Genomic DNA, 15,573 nt, shown 5'->3' with positions numbered 1-15,573 from the left:
GCCCGACTTCCACAGATGATGCGCCTTCGTATTTCACGACTAACGTTGTTGTCAGCCGTCAGCAAGGATCCGAGGTAGACGAATTCCTCGACCACCTCGAAGGTATCCCCGTCTATCGTAACACTGCTTCCCAGGCGGGCCCTGTCGCGCTCGGTTCCGCCCACAAGCATGTACTTTGTCTTTGACGCACTCACCACCAGTCCAACTTTTGTTGCTTCACGTTTCAGGCGGGTGTACAGTTCTAGCACCTTTGCAAATGTTCGGCCGACAATGTCCATGTCATCCGTGAAACAAATAAATTGACTGGATCTGTTGAAAATCGTATACCTTCAAGCGCAATGTTTAACAACAGGTACGAAAGTCCATCACCTCGTCATAGTCCCCGGCGCGATTCGAACGAACTGGAGTGTTCGCCCGAAATCTTCACACAGTTTTGCACACCATCCACCGTTGCTTTGATCAGGCTAATAAGCTTCCCAGGGAAGCTGTTCTCGTCCATAATTTTCCATAGCTCTAAGCGGTCTATACTGTCGTATGCCGCCTTGAAATCAACGAACAGATGGTGCGTTGGGACCTGGTATTTACGGCATTTTTGAAGGATTTGCCGTACAGTAAAGATCTGGTCCGTTGTCGAGCGGCCGTCCATCAAGCCGGTTTGATAACTTCCCACGATCTCATTTACTAATGGTGACAGACGACGGAAGATTATCTGGGATATCACTTTGTAGGCGGCATTAAGGATGGTGATCGCTCGAAAGTTCTCACACTCCAGCTTGTCGCCTTTCTTGTAGATGGGGCATATAACCCATTCCTTCCACTCCTCCGGTATCTGTTCAGTTCCCCAGATTCTGACTATCAATTTGCACAGGCAAGTGGTCAACTTTTCCGGGCCCATCTTGATGAGCTCAGGTCCGATACCATTCTTACCTGCTTTATTGGTCTTTAGCTGTTGAATGGCACCCTTAACTTCCCTCAAGGAGGGGGCTGGTTGGCTTCCATCGTCCGCTGAACTGACGTAGTCATCTCCTCTGCTGTCTTGACTTTCATTGCCTGTACTCTCAGCGCCATTCAAATATTCCTCGTAGTGCTGCTTCCACCTTTCGATTACCACACGTTCGTCCGTCAAGATGCTCCCATCCTTATCCAGGCACATTTCGTCTCGCGGCACGAAGCGTTTGCGGGATGCGTTGAGCTTCTGATAGAACTTGCGTGTTTCTTGAGAACGGCACAGCTGTTCCATCTCCTCGCACTCCGCTTCTTCCAGGCGGCGTTTCTTCTCCTGAAAAAGGCGGGTCTGCTGTCTCTGCTTCCGTCTATAACGTTCCACGTTCTGCCGGGTGCCTTGCTGCAGCGCGACCGCCCGCTCCTCCAGAATCTGTCTGCACTCTTCGTCGAACCAATCGTTCCGTCGACTTCGTCCCATATACCCGACGTTGTTCTCCGCTGCGTCGTTAATGGCTGCTTTGACTGTTTTCCAGCAATCCTCAAGAGGGGCCCCATCGAGCTCATCCTCTTCCGGCAATGCTGCCTCAAGATGCTGCGCGTATGCAGCGGCGACATCAGGTTGCTTCAGTCGCTCTAGGTCGTACCCCGGCGGTCGTCGGTACCGAACATTTTTGATGACGGATAGTTTTGGGCGCAGTTTCACCATCACCAGATAGTGCTTAGAGTCGATGTTAGCGCCACGATATGTCCTGACCTCGATAATGTCGGAGAAGTGCCGTCCGTCAATCAGAACGTGGTCGATTTATGATTCTGTCTGTTAATAGGGTGATAGTCGCACCCTATCAATGTTATATTTTATCCTATGTTAAATCGACGGCGCAATTATCAAAACTGTATAATTTCCTATAAGTTTCCCATGAAAACATTTCCCGTTGGAATCGATTGCATTTTTTGTCGAAATTTCTGTTAATTTGTCATGAAAACTCCTACAATTTTTTCGTGTGAATTTATTTGAATAATCCGTCGAAGCTCTTTATTAGTGTTATTATCTTTATTGAAGAGGTTTTAAGCCCTAGGCTAGTCGCCTCTTGCGGGGTTCTTAAGAATTTCGCGTGTAAAGTTCTCCATGTCGAGTAGTGTGCCAGCTACTTACGGCTATTTTGTAATAGGAAAAGGTGGCTTATATGTAATGGTTTAGAATAGTTGCTGAAATTTCGGTGAGAGCTCGGGGTTGTTGAAAGGACAAGACAAACAAGAACAAAATTTTGTTTTTAATTTCATAGCGCGAATGTCTTCAAGACTCAAGTTGCTGAAATAAAACTAGATCATACCGTTATTCTATAATTGTAACGAACATTTCAAGCACATTTACATCATTACTCAAAATGAAAGAGTTAATTTTTCAATCCGACATAATGCCTTCCAATCCTGGTTGCGAATGGAAACGTAATCGCACTTCTTCACGATTCGCTACCTCCATTGAAAAAAGGAAACAAACGGAAAGACTAAAAGCACAAAATGCATTTACTCTATCCGTTACGTGCAACAGAAAATCCATTTTCCCGGACACTGCAATGTATGTTATTCCTGTTGTGTTCACCGGTCGAAAAACCTCGGCTCTGGAATTCATAGGAATCCTCCTCTCGATATACCATCACTCCTTTTGACACATAGTTTTTTTTTTGCGGTTACCGGGGTTCACCTCCCGTATGGCATCCAACGGAATTGAGTTGAGCAAAATATAATCCAATTTACGGAATTTGGTAAATCCCTCCCCTCATGTGGAGCCCTCTTGTGAGAAGTATGTTGCACTGTGAACCATCAGACATTCTTGTGTTGCGCTGATGATGAGTTAGATAATACCGAGGTATAAAAGATGGGTAAAGGTACCAGCTTGCGTCATACGGGGGGTTAGGTACATGGTCGGAAGTAGAGCGGTCGAAAATATGATGAATAACGAGATTAAAGGTCAGGCAACAAAAACCCGGGAAATGTTTTCTTATTTCGACGTTTTTAGATTTGCCGAGGCTTTAATTTTTTGTCCATCTGATTTTCTTCCGGCCTTTTAAAAAACCGTTTCCCAACCCATTTTTCTTTCGACTTACTGTCCTTCGACCAACTGCCTTTCGTACATTTTCATTGATTCCAATGCAACTGATAATATCGTCTACTTACATCAAGCAGAAACATGAGACTGGCCCGTTTGTAGATGTTCGCTTCGCACATGGCCAGGATCACGTGGTCCAGCGCGGTCAAGCCATCCTCGTCGGTTGGCGTTGAGCCGGCACTACGTCGTCCATCGGCATCGTTTCCACCGCCTCCTCCGGCGGTTCGCTGCTGCTGCAGTTGATAGTTGACCGAAAATGATGAAATAGTTTTCTGCAGCGTTACACCGAGCGAGTAGATCCACATCTGTTGTTGTCGTAGCCGACGACGTTGTCGTCATCATTGTCCGGCAGATGGCGCCACGATGATGTCGGATGAGATATTTGCATGAAAAGGCAGAGAGAAATTGCAAATCGGTTTAAGTCACTGTGAACAATTTAATTATTTTCGCTTTTTTGATGCGACGACGTTCTTTCCAGCCGGGAATTTGCTAATTGGAATGCTGGAAAATAGATCCATTTGCGGAAACTGATCCGGGGGGAAAATTGTTTGCGACGAGGCACATTGGGTTAACAAGGACTGAAAAAACATGAACTCCGGAAAATGTGATTGTGAGCAACAATCTCGACTCACTTCGGTCGAAACGAAGCATTCGAAAATTCAATAACAACAAAAGTATCCCATTGCTTCAACCCGCAATCCGGACCAAATTGAGACGAAGTGCAGTCGGAAAACTTAACGATGTTAGTGCCAATCTACTCTCAATTTAGCTCCGGTCATTCGATACCGGATGTTCGACGAGACGTGAAGTGCCATCATATGGAATGGATCCTCTCGGATGGACCTGATTGGCGTGAAGGGTCTGAAACGATGCGAGAAGATGTCACTTATCGAATGGCAGTCCGGTTTGGAGACTCATTTTCGACCGCAATCGATGGTCGATGACTTTGTCATTCAGGTGATAGCGGCCAGATGGGAATTATTGCGTTTGTTGGTGTGACGAACGGCAAGGACTGTTTCATGAGTGTCTTACATGAATGGGTGAAAATAATAAAATTCTATTACATCTCCCTTTCTATTTCAGTACTCTGCAAATATATGTTTCTCCTTTCCAAAAAGTGGATTTTTTTATCGGAATTCCTTGTTTGTAATATCGTCAAAAAAATGTCTAGTTTTTTCAGTTCAGCAAAAAACCCATTTAAAGCTCAGAAGTAATTCATTTGAAAATTTCTTTGGAAAAAATATTTTCTTTTGATATATGGCACAACCACTATAGGGAATTAATCAGAGTCTACAGCCTCCACACCACCTTGCTCTTTTTTCGGTATTATTCCATCCCAACTGCATGTCTGTGCGCAACATATCCATCAGCTCTTTATTAAGCATGGAATTCACAAGGTACGTGATTAACCTTGTAGCTTCTTAATGGTTGGCGAGCTTTTTGATCATCACAGCTAAGCTGACAAAGCTTGCCAAGCGCTCCGCTTCCTAAGGTATGGCAAGGGTCATTTGGCCGAACAGGTCATATGGCCCAATGGGTTATGAGGCCGAAGATGTCGCTTAGCCGAAAAGGTCATTTGACTGAAAAAGAAATTTTGCAGAAAAGGCCATTTGGCCAAAAGAGTCATTTGGCCAAAAAAGCCATTTAGTCGAAAATGTCATTTAACCGAACGGGTCTACGGCTAAACTTGTCGCTTGGCCGAACAGGTCATAAGGCCGAAAATTTCGTTTGGCTGACTGGATCATTTGGTCGAAAAAGTCATGTGAAAGAAAGGACCATATGGCCGAACGGATCTTACGGCCAACAATGTCGTTAAGCCGAATTGGTCATTTAGCCAAAAAAGTTGTTAGGCTAAAAAGGCTATTTTGACCTCAGGAGTTCTTCTTCTTCTTCAATGGCTCCACATTCCAACCGGACCGGATCAAGAGTCTAACTCGCCATCTCCGGATTGAAAATCCGACGTCTTTGTACGGAAGGCAACTGGAGACCTACCATATGGACGAAAGAGTTAAACGTCCGAAATTGTCATTTGGCCGATCAGGTCATATGACCGAAAATGTGGATGTGGAGTTAGAAATAAGCAATGAGTGAAAATTGTCACTTCTCACTCCTCATTTGTAGACCGATGCGCTAACGTGGAAAAATGTATTTGTAAGGGCAACTTGGGCACTTGATCCCCTGCCATGCCTCATAATTTTGGCCAAAAATCAATTCCTTCAAAAAATTATCCGAAAAATCATCCAAGGACTCAAATCAGGAATTCTTGACCGTATTTTCATCAGGAATTACTTCAGGAAGGCCTCCAAGGCTTTCGAATACTCCCACCAAGATATATTTGTAAATTCATCCTGAAGAAGAAAATTCGCGGAGCAGTTTCTGGTGTAATTTTCTGGATAATGACTTGTGGAATATCTGTGCAAATTCAGAAACGAATTCCCGGAGCAATTTTTGGTGAAATTTCCGAGGGAATTTATAAAGGAAAATCTGAACGACCTTTTGAAATATATTTCGGAAAAGATTTGGGTGGATTTTTCGAGGAAGCTCACAAAGGAATTTTTGTGTAAGAGGAATTTCTGGAGGAAATTCCAGAGGAACTTCTTGGAAGAACTTCCCGAGGAACTTCTTGGAAGAACTTCCCGAGGAACTTCTTGGAAGAACTTCCCGAGGAACTTCTTGGAAGAACTTCCCGAGGAACTTCTTGGAAGAACTTCCCGAGGAACTTCTTGGAAGAACTTCCCGAGGAACTTCCCGAGGAACTTCTTGGAAGAACTTCCCGAGGAACTTCTTGGAAGAACTTCCCGAGGAACTTCTTGGAAGAACTTCCCGAGGAACTTCTTGGAAGAACTTCCCGAGGAACTTCCTGGAGGAACTTCCGGAGGAATTCCCGGAGGAACTTCCGGAGGAATTCCCGGAGGAACTTCCGGAGGAATTCCCGGAGGAACTTCCGGAGGAACTCCCGGAGGAACTTCCGGAGGAATTCCCGGAGAAACTTCCGGAGGAATTCCCGGAGGAACTTCCGGAGGAATTCTGGAGGAACTTCCGGAGGAATTCTAGAGGAACTTCCGGAGGAATTCTGGAGGAACTTCCGGAGGAATTCCCGGAGGAACTTCGGAGGAATTCTGGAGGAACTTCCGGAGGAATTCGGAGGAATTTCCGGAGGAATTCCCGGAGGAACTTCCGGAGGAATTCGGAGGAACTTCCGGAGGAATTCCGGAGGAACTTCCGAGGAATTCTGGAGGAACTTCCGGAGGAATTCTGGAGGAACTTCCGAGGAATTCGGAGGAACTTCCGGAGGAATTCCCGGAGGAACTTCCGGAGAAATTCCCGGAGGAACTTCCGGAGAAATTCCCGGAGGAACTTCCGGAGGAATTCCTGGAGGAACTTCCGGAGGAATTCCTGGAGGAACTTCCGGAGGAATTCCTGGAGGAACTTCCGGAGGAATTCCTGGAGGAACTTCCGGAGGAATTCCTGGAGGAACTTCCGGAGGAATTCCTGGAGGAACTTCCGAAGAAGTTCCTGGAGGAACTTCCGGAGGAATTCCTGGAGGAACTTCAACAGGAATTCATGGATGAACATCCGCTGGAATTCCTGAAGGAACTTCCGAGGAATTCCTGGAGGAACTTCCGGAGGAATTCCTGGAGGAACTTCCGGAGGAATTCCTGGAGGAACTTCCGAGGAATTCCTGGAGGAACTTCCGGAGGAATTCCTGGAGGAACTTCGGAGGAATTCCTGGAGGAACTTCCGGAGGAATTCCTGGAGGAACTTCCGGAGGAATTCCTGGAGGAACTTCCGGAGGAATTCCTGGAGGAACTTCCGGAGGAATTCCTGGAGGAACTTCCGGAGGAATTCCTGGAGGAACTTCCTGGAGGAACTTCCTGGAGGAACTTCCTGGAGGAACTTCCGGAGGAATTCCTGGAGGAACTTCCGGAGGAATTCCTGGAGGAACTTCCGGAGGAATTCCTGGAGGAACTTCCGGAGGAATTCCTGGAGGAACTTCCGGAGGAATTCCTGGAGGAACTTCCGGAGGAATTCCTGGAGGAACTTCCGGAGGAATTCCTGGAGGAACTTCAAAGGAATTCCTGGAGGAACTTCCGGAGGAATTCCTGGAGGAACTTCCGGAGGAATTCCTGGAGGAACTTCCGGAGGAATTCCTGGAGGAACTTCCGGAGGAATTCCTGGAGGAACTTCCGGAGGAATTCCTGGAGGAACTTCCGGAGGAATTCCTGGAGGAACTTCCGGAGGAATTCCTGGAGGAACTTCCGGCGGAATTCCTGGAGGAACTTCCGGAGGAATTCCTGGAGGAACTTCCGGAGGTATTTCTGGCGGCGCCCCCCGAGGTCTACCCGGTGGCCCTTCCCGAGGAATTCCCGGTGGAACTTCCGGAGGAATTCCTGGAGGAACTTCCGGAGGAATTCCTGGAGGAACTTCCGGAGGAATTCCTGGAGGAACTTCCGGAGGAATTCCTGGAGGAACTTCCGGAGGAATTTCTGGAGGAACTTCCGGAGGAATTCCCGGAGGAACTTCCGGAGGAATTCCCGGAGGAACATCCGGAGGAACTTCCGGAGGAATTCCCGGAGGAACTTCCGGAGGAATTTCCAGAGGAACTTCCGGAGGAATTTCCAGAGGAACTTCCAGAGGAATTCCCGGAGGAACTTCCGGAGGAATTCCCGGAGGAACTTCCGGAGGAATTCCCGGAGGAACTTCCGGAGGAATTCCCGGAGGAACTTTCGGAGGAACTTCCGGAGGAATTCCCGGAGGAACTTCCGGAGGAATTCCCGGAGGAACTTCCGAGGAATTCCCGGAGGAACTTCCGTAGGAATTCCCGGAAGAACTTCCGGAGGAATACCCGAAGGAACTTCCGGAGGAACTTCCGAAGGAATTTCCGGAGGAACTTCCGGAGGAATTCCCGGAGGAACTTCCGAAGGAATTCGGAGGAACTTCGGAGGAATTCTGGAGGAACTTCCGGAGGAATTCGGAGGAACTTCCGGAGGAATTCCCGGAGGAACTTCCGGAGGAATTCCCGGAGGAACTTCGGAGGAATTCTGGAGGAACTTCCGGAGGAATTCCGGAGGAACTTCGGAGGAATTCGGAGGAACTTCCGGAGGAATTCCCGGAGGAACTTCCGGAGGAATTCCAGAGGAACTTCCGGAGGAATTCGGAGGAACTTCCGAGGAATTCCCGAAGGAACTTCCGGAGGAAGTCCTGGAGGAACTTCCGGAGGAATTCCTGAGGAACTTCCGGAGGAATTCCCGGAGGAACTTCCGGAGGAATTCCCGGAGGAACTTCCGGAGGAATCCCTGGAGGAACCTCCGGAGGAATTCCAGGAGGAACTTCTGGAGGAATTCCGGAGGAATTCCTGAGGAACTTCCGGAGGAATTCCCGGAGGAACTTCCGGTGGAACTTCCGGAGGAATTTCCGAGGAACTTCGGAGGAATTTCCGGAGGAACTTCCGGAGGAATTCCGGAGGAACTTCTGGAGGAATTCCTGAGGAACTTCGGAGGAATTCTGGAGGAACTTCCGGAGGAATTCCGGAGGAACTTCCGGAGGAATTCGGAGGAACTTCCGGAGGAATTCCTGAGGAACTTCCGGAGGAATTCCGGAGGAACTTCCGGAGGAATTCTGGAGGAACTTCCGGAGGAATTCCGGAGGAACTTCCGGAGGAATTCCGGAGGAACTTCCGGAGGAATTCCGGAGGAACTTCCGAGGAATTCCGGAGGAACTTCCGGAGGAATTCCGGAGGAACTTCCGGAGGAATTCCCGGAGGAACTTCCGGAGGAATTCCTGGAGGAACTTCCGGAGGAATTCCTGGAGGAACTTCTGGAGGAATTCCTGGAGGAACTTCCGGAGGAATTCGGAAGAACTTCCGGAGGAATTCCTGGAGGAACTTCCGGAGGAATTCCGGAGGAACTTCCGGAGGAATTCCCGGAGGAACTTCCGAGGAATTCCGGAGGAACTTCCGGAGGAATTCCTGAGGAACTTCCGGAGGAATTCCCGGAGGAACTTCCGGAGGAATTCCCGGAGGAACTTCCGGAGGAATTCCGGAGGAACTTCCGGAGGAATTCGGAGGAACTTCCGGAGGAATTCCCGGAGGAACTTCCGGAGGAATTCGGAGGAACTTCCGAGGAATTCCGGAGGAACTTCCGGAGGAATTCCTGAGGAACTTCCGGAGGAATTCCCGGAGGAACTTCCGAGGAATTCCCGGAGGAACTTCCGGAGGAATTCGGAGGAACTTCCGGAGGAATTCGGAGGAACTTCCGAGGAATTCTGGAGGAACTTCCGGAGGAATTCCCGGAGGAACTTCCGGAGGAATTCCCGGAGGAACTTCCGGAGGAATTCCGGAGGAACTTCCGGAGGAATTCCTGAGGAACTTCCGGAGGAATTCGGAGGAACTTCCGGAGGAATTCCGGAGGAACTTCCGGAGGAATTCGGAGGAACTTCCGGAGGAATTCCGGAGGAACTTCCGGAGGAATTCCCGGAGGAACTTCCGGAGGAATTCGGAGGAACTTCCGGAGGAATTCCGGAGGAACTTCCGGAGGAATTCAGGAGGAACTTCCGGAGGAATTCCGGAGGAACTTCCGGAGGAATTCCGGAGGAACTTCCGGAGGAATTCCGGAGGAACTTCGGAGGAACTTCCAAAGGAATTCCCGGAGGAACTTCCAAAGGAATTCCCAGAGGAACTTCCGGAGGAATTCCGGAGAAACTTCCGGAGGAATTCCGGAGGAACTTCCGGAGGAACTTCCGGAGGAATTCCGGAGGAACTTCCGGAGGAATTCCCGGAGGAACTTCCGGAGGAATTCCCGGAGGAACTTTCGGAGGAATTCCCGGAGGAACTTCCGGAGGAACTTCCTTAGGAATTGCCGGAGAAACTTCCGGAGGAACTTCCGGAGGAATTCCCGGAGTAACTTCCGGAGGAATTCCCGGAGTAACTTCCGGAGGAATTCCCGGAGTAATTTCCGGAGTTCTTGCTGGAGTAACTTCCGGAGTTGTTCCTGGAGGAACTTCCGGAGTTCTTCTTGGAGGAGCTTCCGGAGTTCTTCCTGGAGGAACTTCCGGAGTTCTTTCTGGAGGAACTTCGAAGTTCTTCCTGGAGGAGCTTCCGGAGTTCTGGAGGAACTTCCGAAAAAATTCCTGGCGGAACTTACGAAGAAATTCCTGGCGGAGGTATTCGTGGAGGAACTTCCGGAGGTATTCCCGAAGGAACTTTCGGAGGAATTCTCGGAGGAATTTTTAGAATTAAAACTTCATTCTAAAAATGAGAGGCAAAAACTCAGCTTTGCAAAACCAAGAAACCAATTTTTCAAGTAAAAGCGTAACTTTTGTTATTTTTTTTTATACAACAATTGTACGAACCAAATTGAACTCAACAATTTATATGCATCCTGCAAGATCCATTTCAAGAATTCTGAACCAGGAACTGATTGCATTTTGGAAAATAGCTGGGTCTGCAAATTGTTGCGAAATAATCGACGAAGAAATGTGTCATTCACATTTGTTTTCATATTTGCAACCCTTCAAAAACAGACGTCACGTGCGTAAATGCTAGCGGCAGCAGTATGTAATGCCTCTTATCATTGTTGTTTATGACGCTCTCTTAAGTCAATTTTCCATTTGCGAATTCCAAGGAAAAGTTTCAATTTATTTAATAGTCCCAATCGACTTTCGTAACCAGTCACGTTGAGTTTCTTCTTACTTTGTAGTCACGCCGTTCTACCGCTAGGCAACAGTTACAACACTTCCGAAATCGATAGGCTAAAAACTTTAAATCGCGGAACCAACTCACCTTCTCAACATCCGACTCGGTGAAGGTGGGCTTCTTGCCCAGACAGTTCATGTACTCCGGCGAAAGGTAGCTCTTGAGATTGACGTACGATGGTGGTGGCATCACGAGTTGGCTCTCCGCACCGGAACCGGCCGTAATTGTTGTTGCCGCTTCCGCCAGTGGCTGGCTAACCGAAACAATGTTGAACACGACCCGCCCGCGGGAGGTAATTTGCAGCCCAGTGGGGGATATCAGCGGTCGAACCTTCGTAATCGATGGTGTGTCTAAGAGGAGGGGAAAGAAATGTGTTTACCAGAAGTTAGTACCAGTGATACAATTAATTAGCCACTTAATATTGGTGATTGACAGATTCGATTTTGGAGCTTATCGGACAACTTATTCTTGATTAGGATAATTACTACGAAGCGCAAAATTCGAATATTATGGAATGATAATTGCCAAATGTGTCATCGAATGGAGGCGCATGGTTTTTCTTAAACCGATCTTTAAATATTTGAACGCTTGCTCAAAATCCGACACAATAACATGACAATGCCAAGATCTAGTTCACGCCACTTATTGTTGCCTTCCGAAATAGTTCACACCATCATTTCCTGGGAAATTATGTGTCTTTCATTGTCCTCCCACAGTCAGTCGGTGGAATGTGGCACGTGGAAACACCAGAAAAGGCTACCAACAAGTACCTATGTTGGGATGTTTCCCCACTTTCATACACATAGAGATAGTGCAAGAAATGTCGGGTGAGTGAGTGACAATGAAAAATATGTGTCATATTTGCCCTGGCCTGATTCAGGGCTCAGTTGGGGTTCTTTGAGGCTGGAAAACTTTGTCAGGAGCGATGAGGTCGCTACACTGCGAGCTGCCTGTCAGCTCCGGACAATGACATACATACTTCAGCCGGGTTCATGAAAAACTCATTGTTCCGGGAAAATGTCGGTTTTGTTTTGAATGTATCTCGTGGTGGCGCGGTGAGGCTCAATGTCGCTTTTCTGTTCGCTGCGGAGAAAATGTAGGTCTCGGACGAAGCAATACGGCGAATGCAAAGAGCAGCGAAGGGATTCGTAGAAGTTTGGGATGATTTGTAATTCATGAAAAGGATGATGATTACAGGAAGTAGCATTAAATCCGGATGGTTTCTAATAATGAAGAGCTTCACTCAACGCTATGACAAGTTTATTATTTTGAGATTCAAATGCCTATTATCATTAAAGCAGTGAAGCAATCTTTGTTAATTTTAAAGAATTATGTGACTACTAAAAAATGAGCGGTCTCAAAATGAGCCCAGAGATCTTAATTCGAATGTCAAAAGCATTCTATTAGTTAGCATGAGAGCCTACCATTTGCGGTAAAACTGAAGGATAATTGTCCTTATGGTGCTCCATAGATTGGTATGGATTCAGTAATGACCAAAACTGTCTACAAGACATCGAAAATCATGTAATTCCAAGTGCCGAAGAATTTCCCACTGGAAATTCCAAAGGATTTCCCACTGGAAATTCTGAAGGATTTCCCACTGGAAATTCCGAAGGATTTCCCACTGCAAATTCCGAAGGATTTCCCACTGGAAATTCCGAAGGATTTCCCACTGGAAATTCCGAAGGATTTCCCACTGGAAATTCCGAAAGATTTCCCACTGGAAATTCCGAAGGATTTCCCACTGGAAATTCCGAAGGATTTCCCACTGGAAATTCCGAAGGATTTCCCACTGGAAATTCCGAAGGATTTCCCACTGGAAATTCCGAAGGATTTCCCACTGGAAATTCCGAAGGATTTCCCACTGGAAATTCCGAAGGATTTCCCACTGGAAATTCCGAAGGATTTCCCACTGGAAATTCCGAAGGATTTCCCACTGGAAATTCCGAAGGATTTCCCACTGGAAATTCCGAAGGATTTCCCACTGGAAATTCCGAAGGATTTCCCACTGGAAATGCCGAAGGATTTCCCACTGGAAACTCCGAAGGATTTCCCACTGGAAAGTCCGAAGGATTTCCCACTGGAAATTCCGAAGGATTTCCCACTGCAAATTCCGAAGGATTTCCCACTGCAAATTCCGAAGGATTTCCCACTGGAAATTCCGAAGGATTTCCCACTGCAAATTCCGAAGGATTTCCCACTGGAAATTCCGAAGGATTTCCCACTGGAAATTCCGAAGGATTTCCCACTGGAAATTCCGAAGGATTTCCCACTGGAAATGCCGAAGGATTTCCCACTGGAAAGTACGAAGGATTTCCCACTGGAAAGTACGAAGGATTTCCCACTGGAAATTCCGAAGGATTTCCCACTGGAAATTCCGAAGAATTTCCCACTGGGAATTCCGAAGGATTTCCCACTGCAAATTCCGAAAGATTTCCCACTGGAAATTCCGAAGGATTTCCCACTGGAAATTCCGAAGGATTTCCCACTGGAAATTCCGAAGGATTTCCCACTGGAAATTCCGAAGGATTTCCCACTGCAAATTCCGAAGGATTTCACTGCAAAATTCGGAGGATTTCCACTGAAATTGCGAAGGATTTACCACTGGAACTTCCGAAAGATTTCCCACTGGAAATTCTGAAGGATTTTCCACCAGACATGCCGAAGGATTTCCACTGAAATTCCGAAGGATTTCCACTGGAAATTCGAAGGATTTCACTGGGAATTCGAAGGATTTCACTGGGAATTCCGAAGGATTTCCACTGAAATTCCGAAGGATTTCACTGGAAATTCGAAGGATTTCCACTGAAATTCCGAAGAATTTCCCACCGAAAACCTGAAGAATTTCCCACTGAAAATCTGAAGGATTCCACCAGAAAGCCGAAGGATTTCCCACTGCAAATTCCGAAGGATTTCACTGAAATTCCGAAGGATTTCCCACTGAAATTCCGAAGGATTTCCACTGGAAATTCCGAAGGATTTCACTGGAAATTCCGAAGGATTTCCCACTGGAAATTCCGAAAGATTTCCCACTGGAAATTCTGAAGGATTTCCCACCAGAAATGCCGAAGGATTTCTCACTGGAAATTCCCAAGGATTCTTCACTGGAAATTCCGAAGGATTTCCCACCGGAAATTCCGAAGGATTTCCCACCGGAATTTCCGAAAGATTTCCAACCGGAAATTCCGATAGATTTCCCACCGGAAATTCCGGAGGATTTCCCACCGGAAATTCCGAAGGATTTCCCACCGGAAATTCCGAAGGATTTCCCACCGGAAATTCCAAAGGATTTCACTGGAAATTCCGAAGGATTTCCACTGAAATTCGAAGGATTTCCCACTGGAAATTCCGAAGGATTTCCACTGGAAATTCCGAAGGATTTCACTGGAAATTCGAAGGATTTCCACTGGAAATTCGAAGGATTTCACTGAAATTCGAAGGATTTCACTGGAAATTCGAAGGATTTCCCACTGGAAATTCCGAAGGATTTCCACTGAAATTCCGAAGGATTTCACTGGAAATTCGAAGGATTTCACTGAAATTCGAAGGATTTCACTGGAAATTCCGGATTTCCACTGAAATTCGAAGGATTTCACTGGAAATTCCGAAGGATTTCCACTGAAATTCGAAGGATTTCTACTGGAAATTCCGAAGGATTTCCCCTGGAAATTCCGAAGGATTTCCCCTGGAAATTCCGAAGGATTTCCCCTGGAAATTCCGAAGGATTTCCTCTGGAAATTCCGAAGGATTTCCCCTGGGAATTCCCAAGGATTTCCTCTGGAAATTTTTAAGGATTTCCCGTGGAAATTTTGAAGGATTGCCCCTGAAAATTCCGAAGGATTTCCCCTGGAAATTCCTAAGGATTTCCCCCGGAGATTCCGAAAGATTTCCCCCGGAAATCCCGAAGGATTTTCCCCGGAAATTCCGAAGGATTTCCCCGGAAATTCCGAAGGATTTCCCCTGGAAATTCCGAAGGATTTCCCACTGAAATTCCGAAGGATTTCACTGGAAATTCCGAAGGATTTCACTGGAAATTCGAAGGATTTCTACTGGAAATTCCGAAGGATTTCCACTGGAAATTCGAAGGATTTCCCACTGGAAATTCCGAAGGATTTCCACTGGAAATTCCGAAGGATTTCACTGGAAATTCCGAAGGATTTCCACTGGAAATTTCCGAAGGATTTCCCACTGGAAATTCGAAGGATTTCCACTGGAAATTCGAAGGATTTCACTGGAAATTCGAAGGATTTCACTGGAAATTCCGAAGGATTTCCACTGGAAATTCCGAAGGATTTCACTGGAAATTCGAAGGATTTCCCACTGGAAATTCGAAGGATTTCCACTGGAAATTCGAAGGATTTCCACTGAAATTCCGAAGGATTTCCACTGGAAATTCGAAGGATTTCCACTGGAAATTCCGAAGCATTTTCCACCGGAAATTCCAAAGATTTTCCACCGGAAATTCCGAAGGATTTCCCACCGGAAATTCCGAAGGATTTCCCACCGGAAATTCCGAAGGATTTCCCACCGGAAATTCCGAAGGATTTCCCACCGGAAATTCCGAAGGATTTCCCACCGGAAATTCCGAAGGATTTCCCACCGGAAATTCCGAAGGATTTCCCACCGGAAATTCCGAAGGATTTCTCACCGGCAAAATCTGAAGGATTTCTCACCGGAAATTCCGAAGGATTTCCCACTGGAAATTCCGAAGGATTTCCCACTGGAAATTCCGAAGGATTTCCCACTGGAAATTCCGAAGGATTTCCCACTGGAAATTCCGAAGGATTTCCCACTGGAAATTCCGAAGGATTTCCCACTGGAAATTCTG

General features: G+C 46.9%; 1 protein-coding gene across 6 annotated transcripts in view; it reads right to left on the bottom strand.

Annotated features, from left to right (window-relative positions):
• LOC134205763 (uncharacterized) overlaps positions 1-15,573 on the bottom strand; it is a 474,885-nt gene that overhangs the window by 70,027 nt on the left and 389,285 nt on the right. For all 6 annotated transcript variants that reach the window (XM_062681331.1, XM_062681332.1, XM_062681333.1 and 3 more), the window contains 2 exons: positions 10,833-11,095; positions 3,121-3,357 (listed from right to left, as the gene is read on the bottom strand). In XM_062681331.1, coding sequence (XP_062537315.1) covers positions 3,121-3,357; positions 10,833-11,095 — 500 coding nt within the window. The remainder of the gene's footprint in view (positions 1-3,120; positions 3,358-10,832; positions 11,096-15,573) is intronic.

The sequence above is a fragment of the Armigeres subalbatus genome, chromosome 1, assembly GCF_024139115.2.
Source record: "Armigeres subalbatus isolate Guangzhou_Male chromosome 1, GZ_Asu_2, whole genome shotgun sequence".
NCBI lineage: Eukaryota > Metazoa > Arthropoda > Insecta > Diptera > Culicidae > Armigeres > Armigeres subalbatus.
The sequence above is the reverse complement of the archived record's forward strand: the minus strand, read 5'-3'. Positions and strand labels throughout refer to the sequence as shown.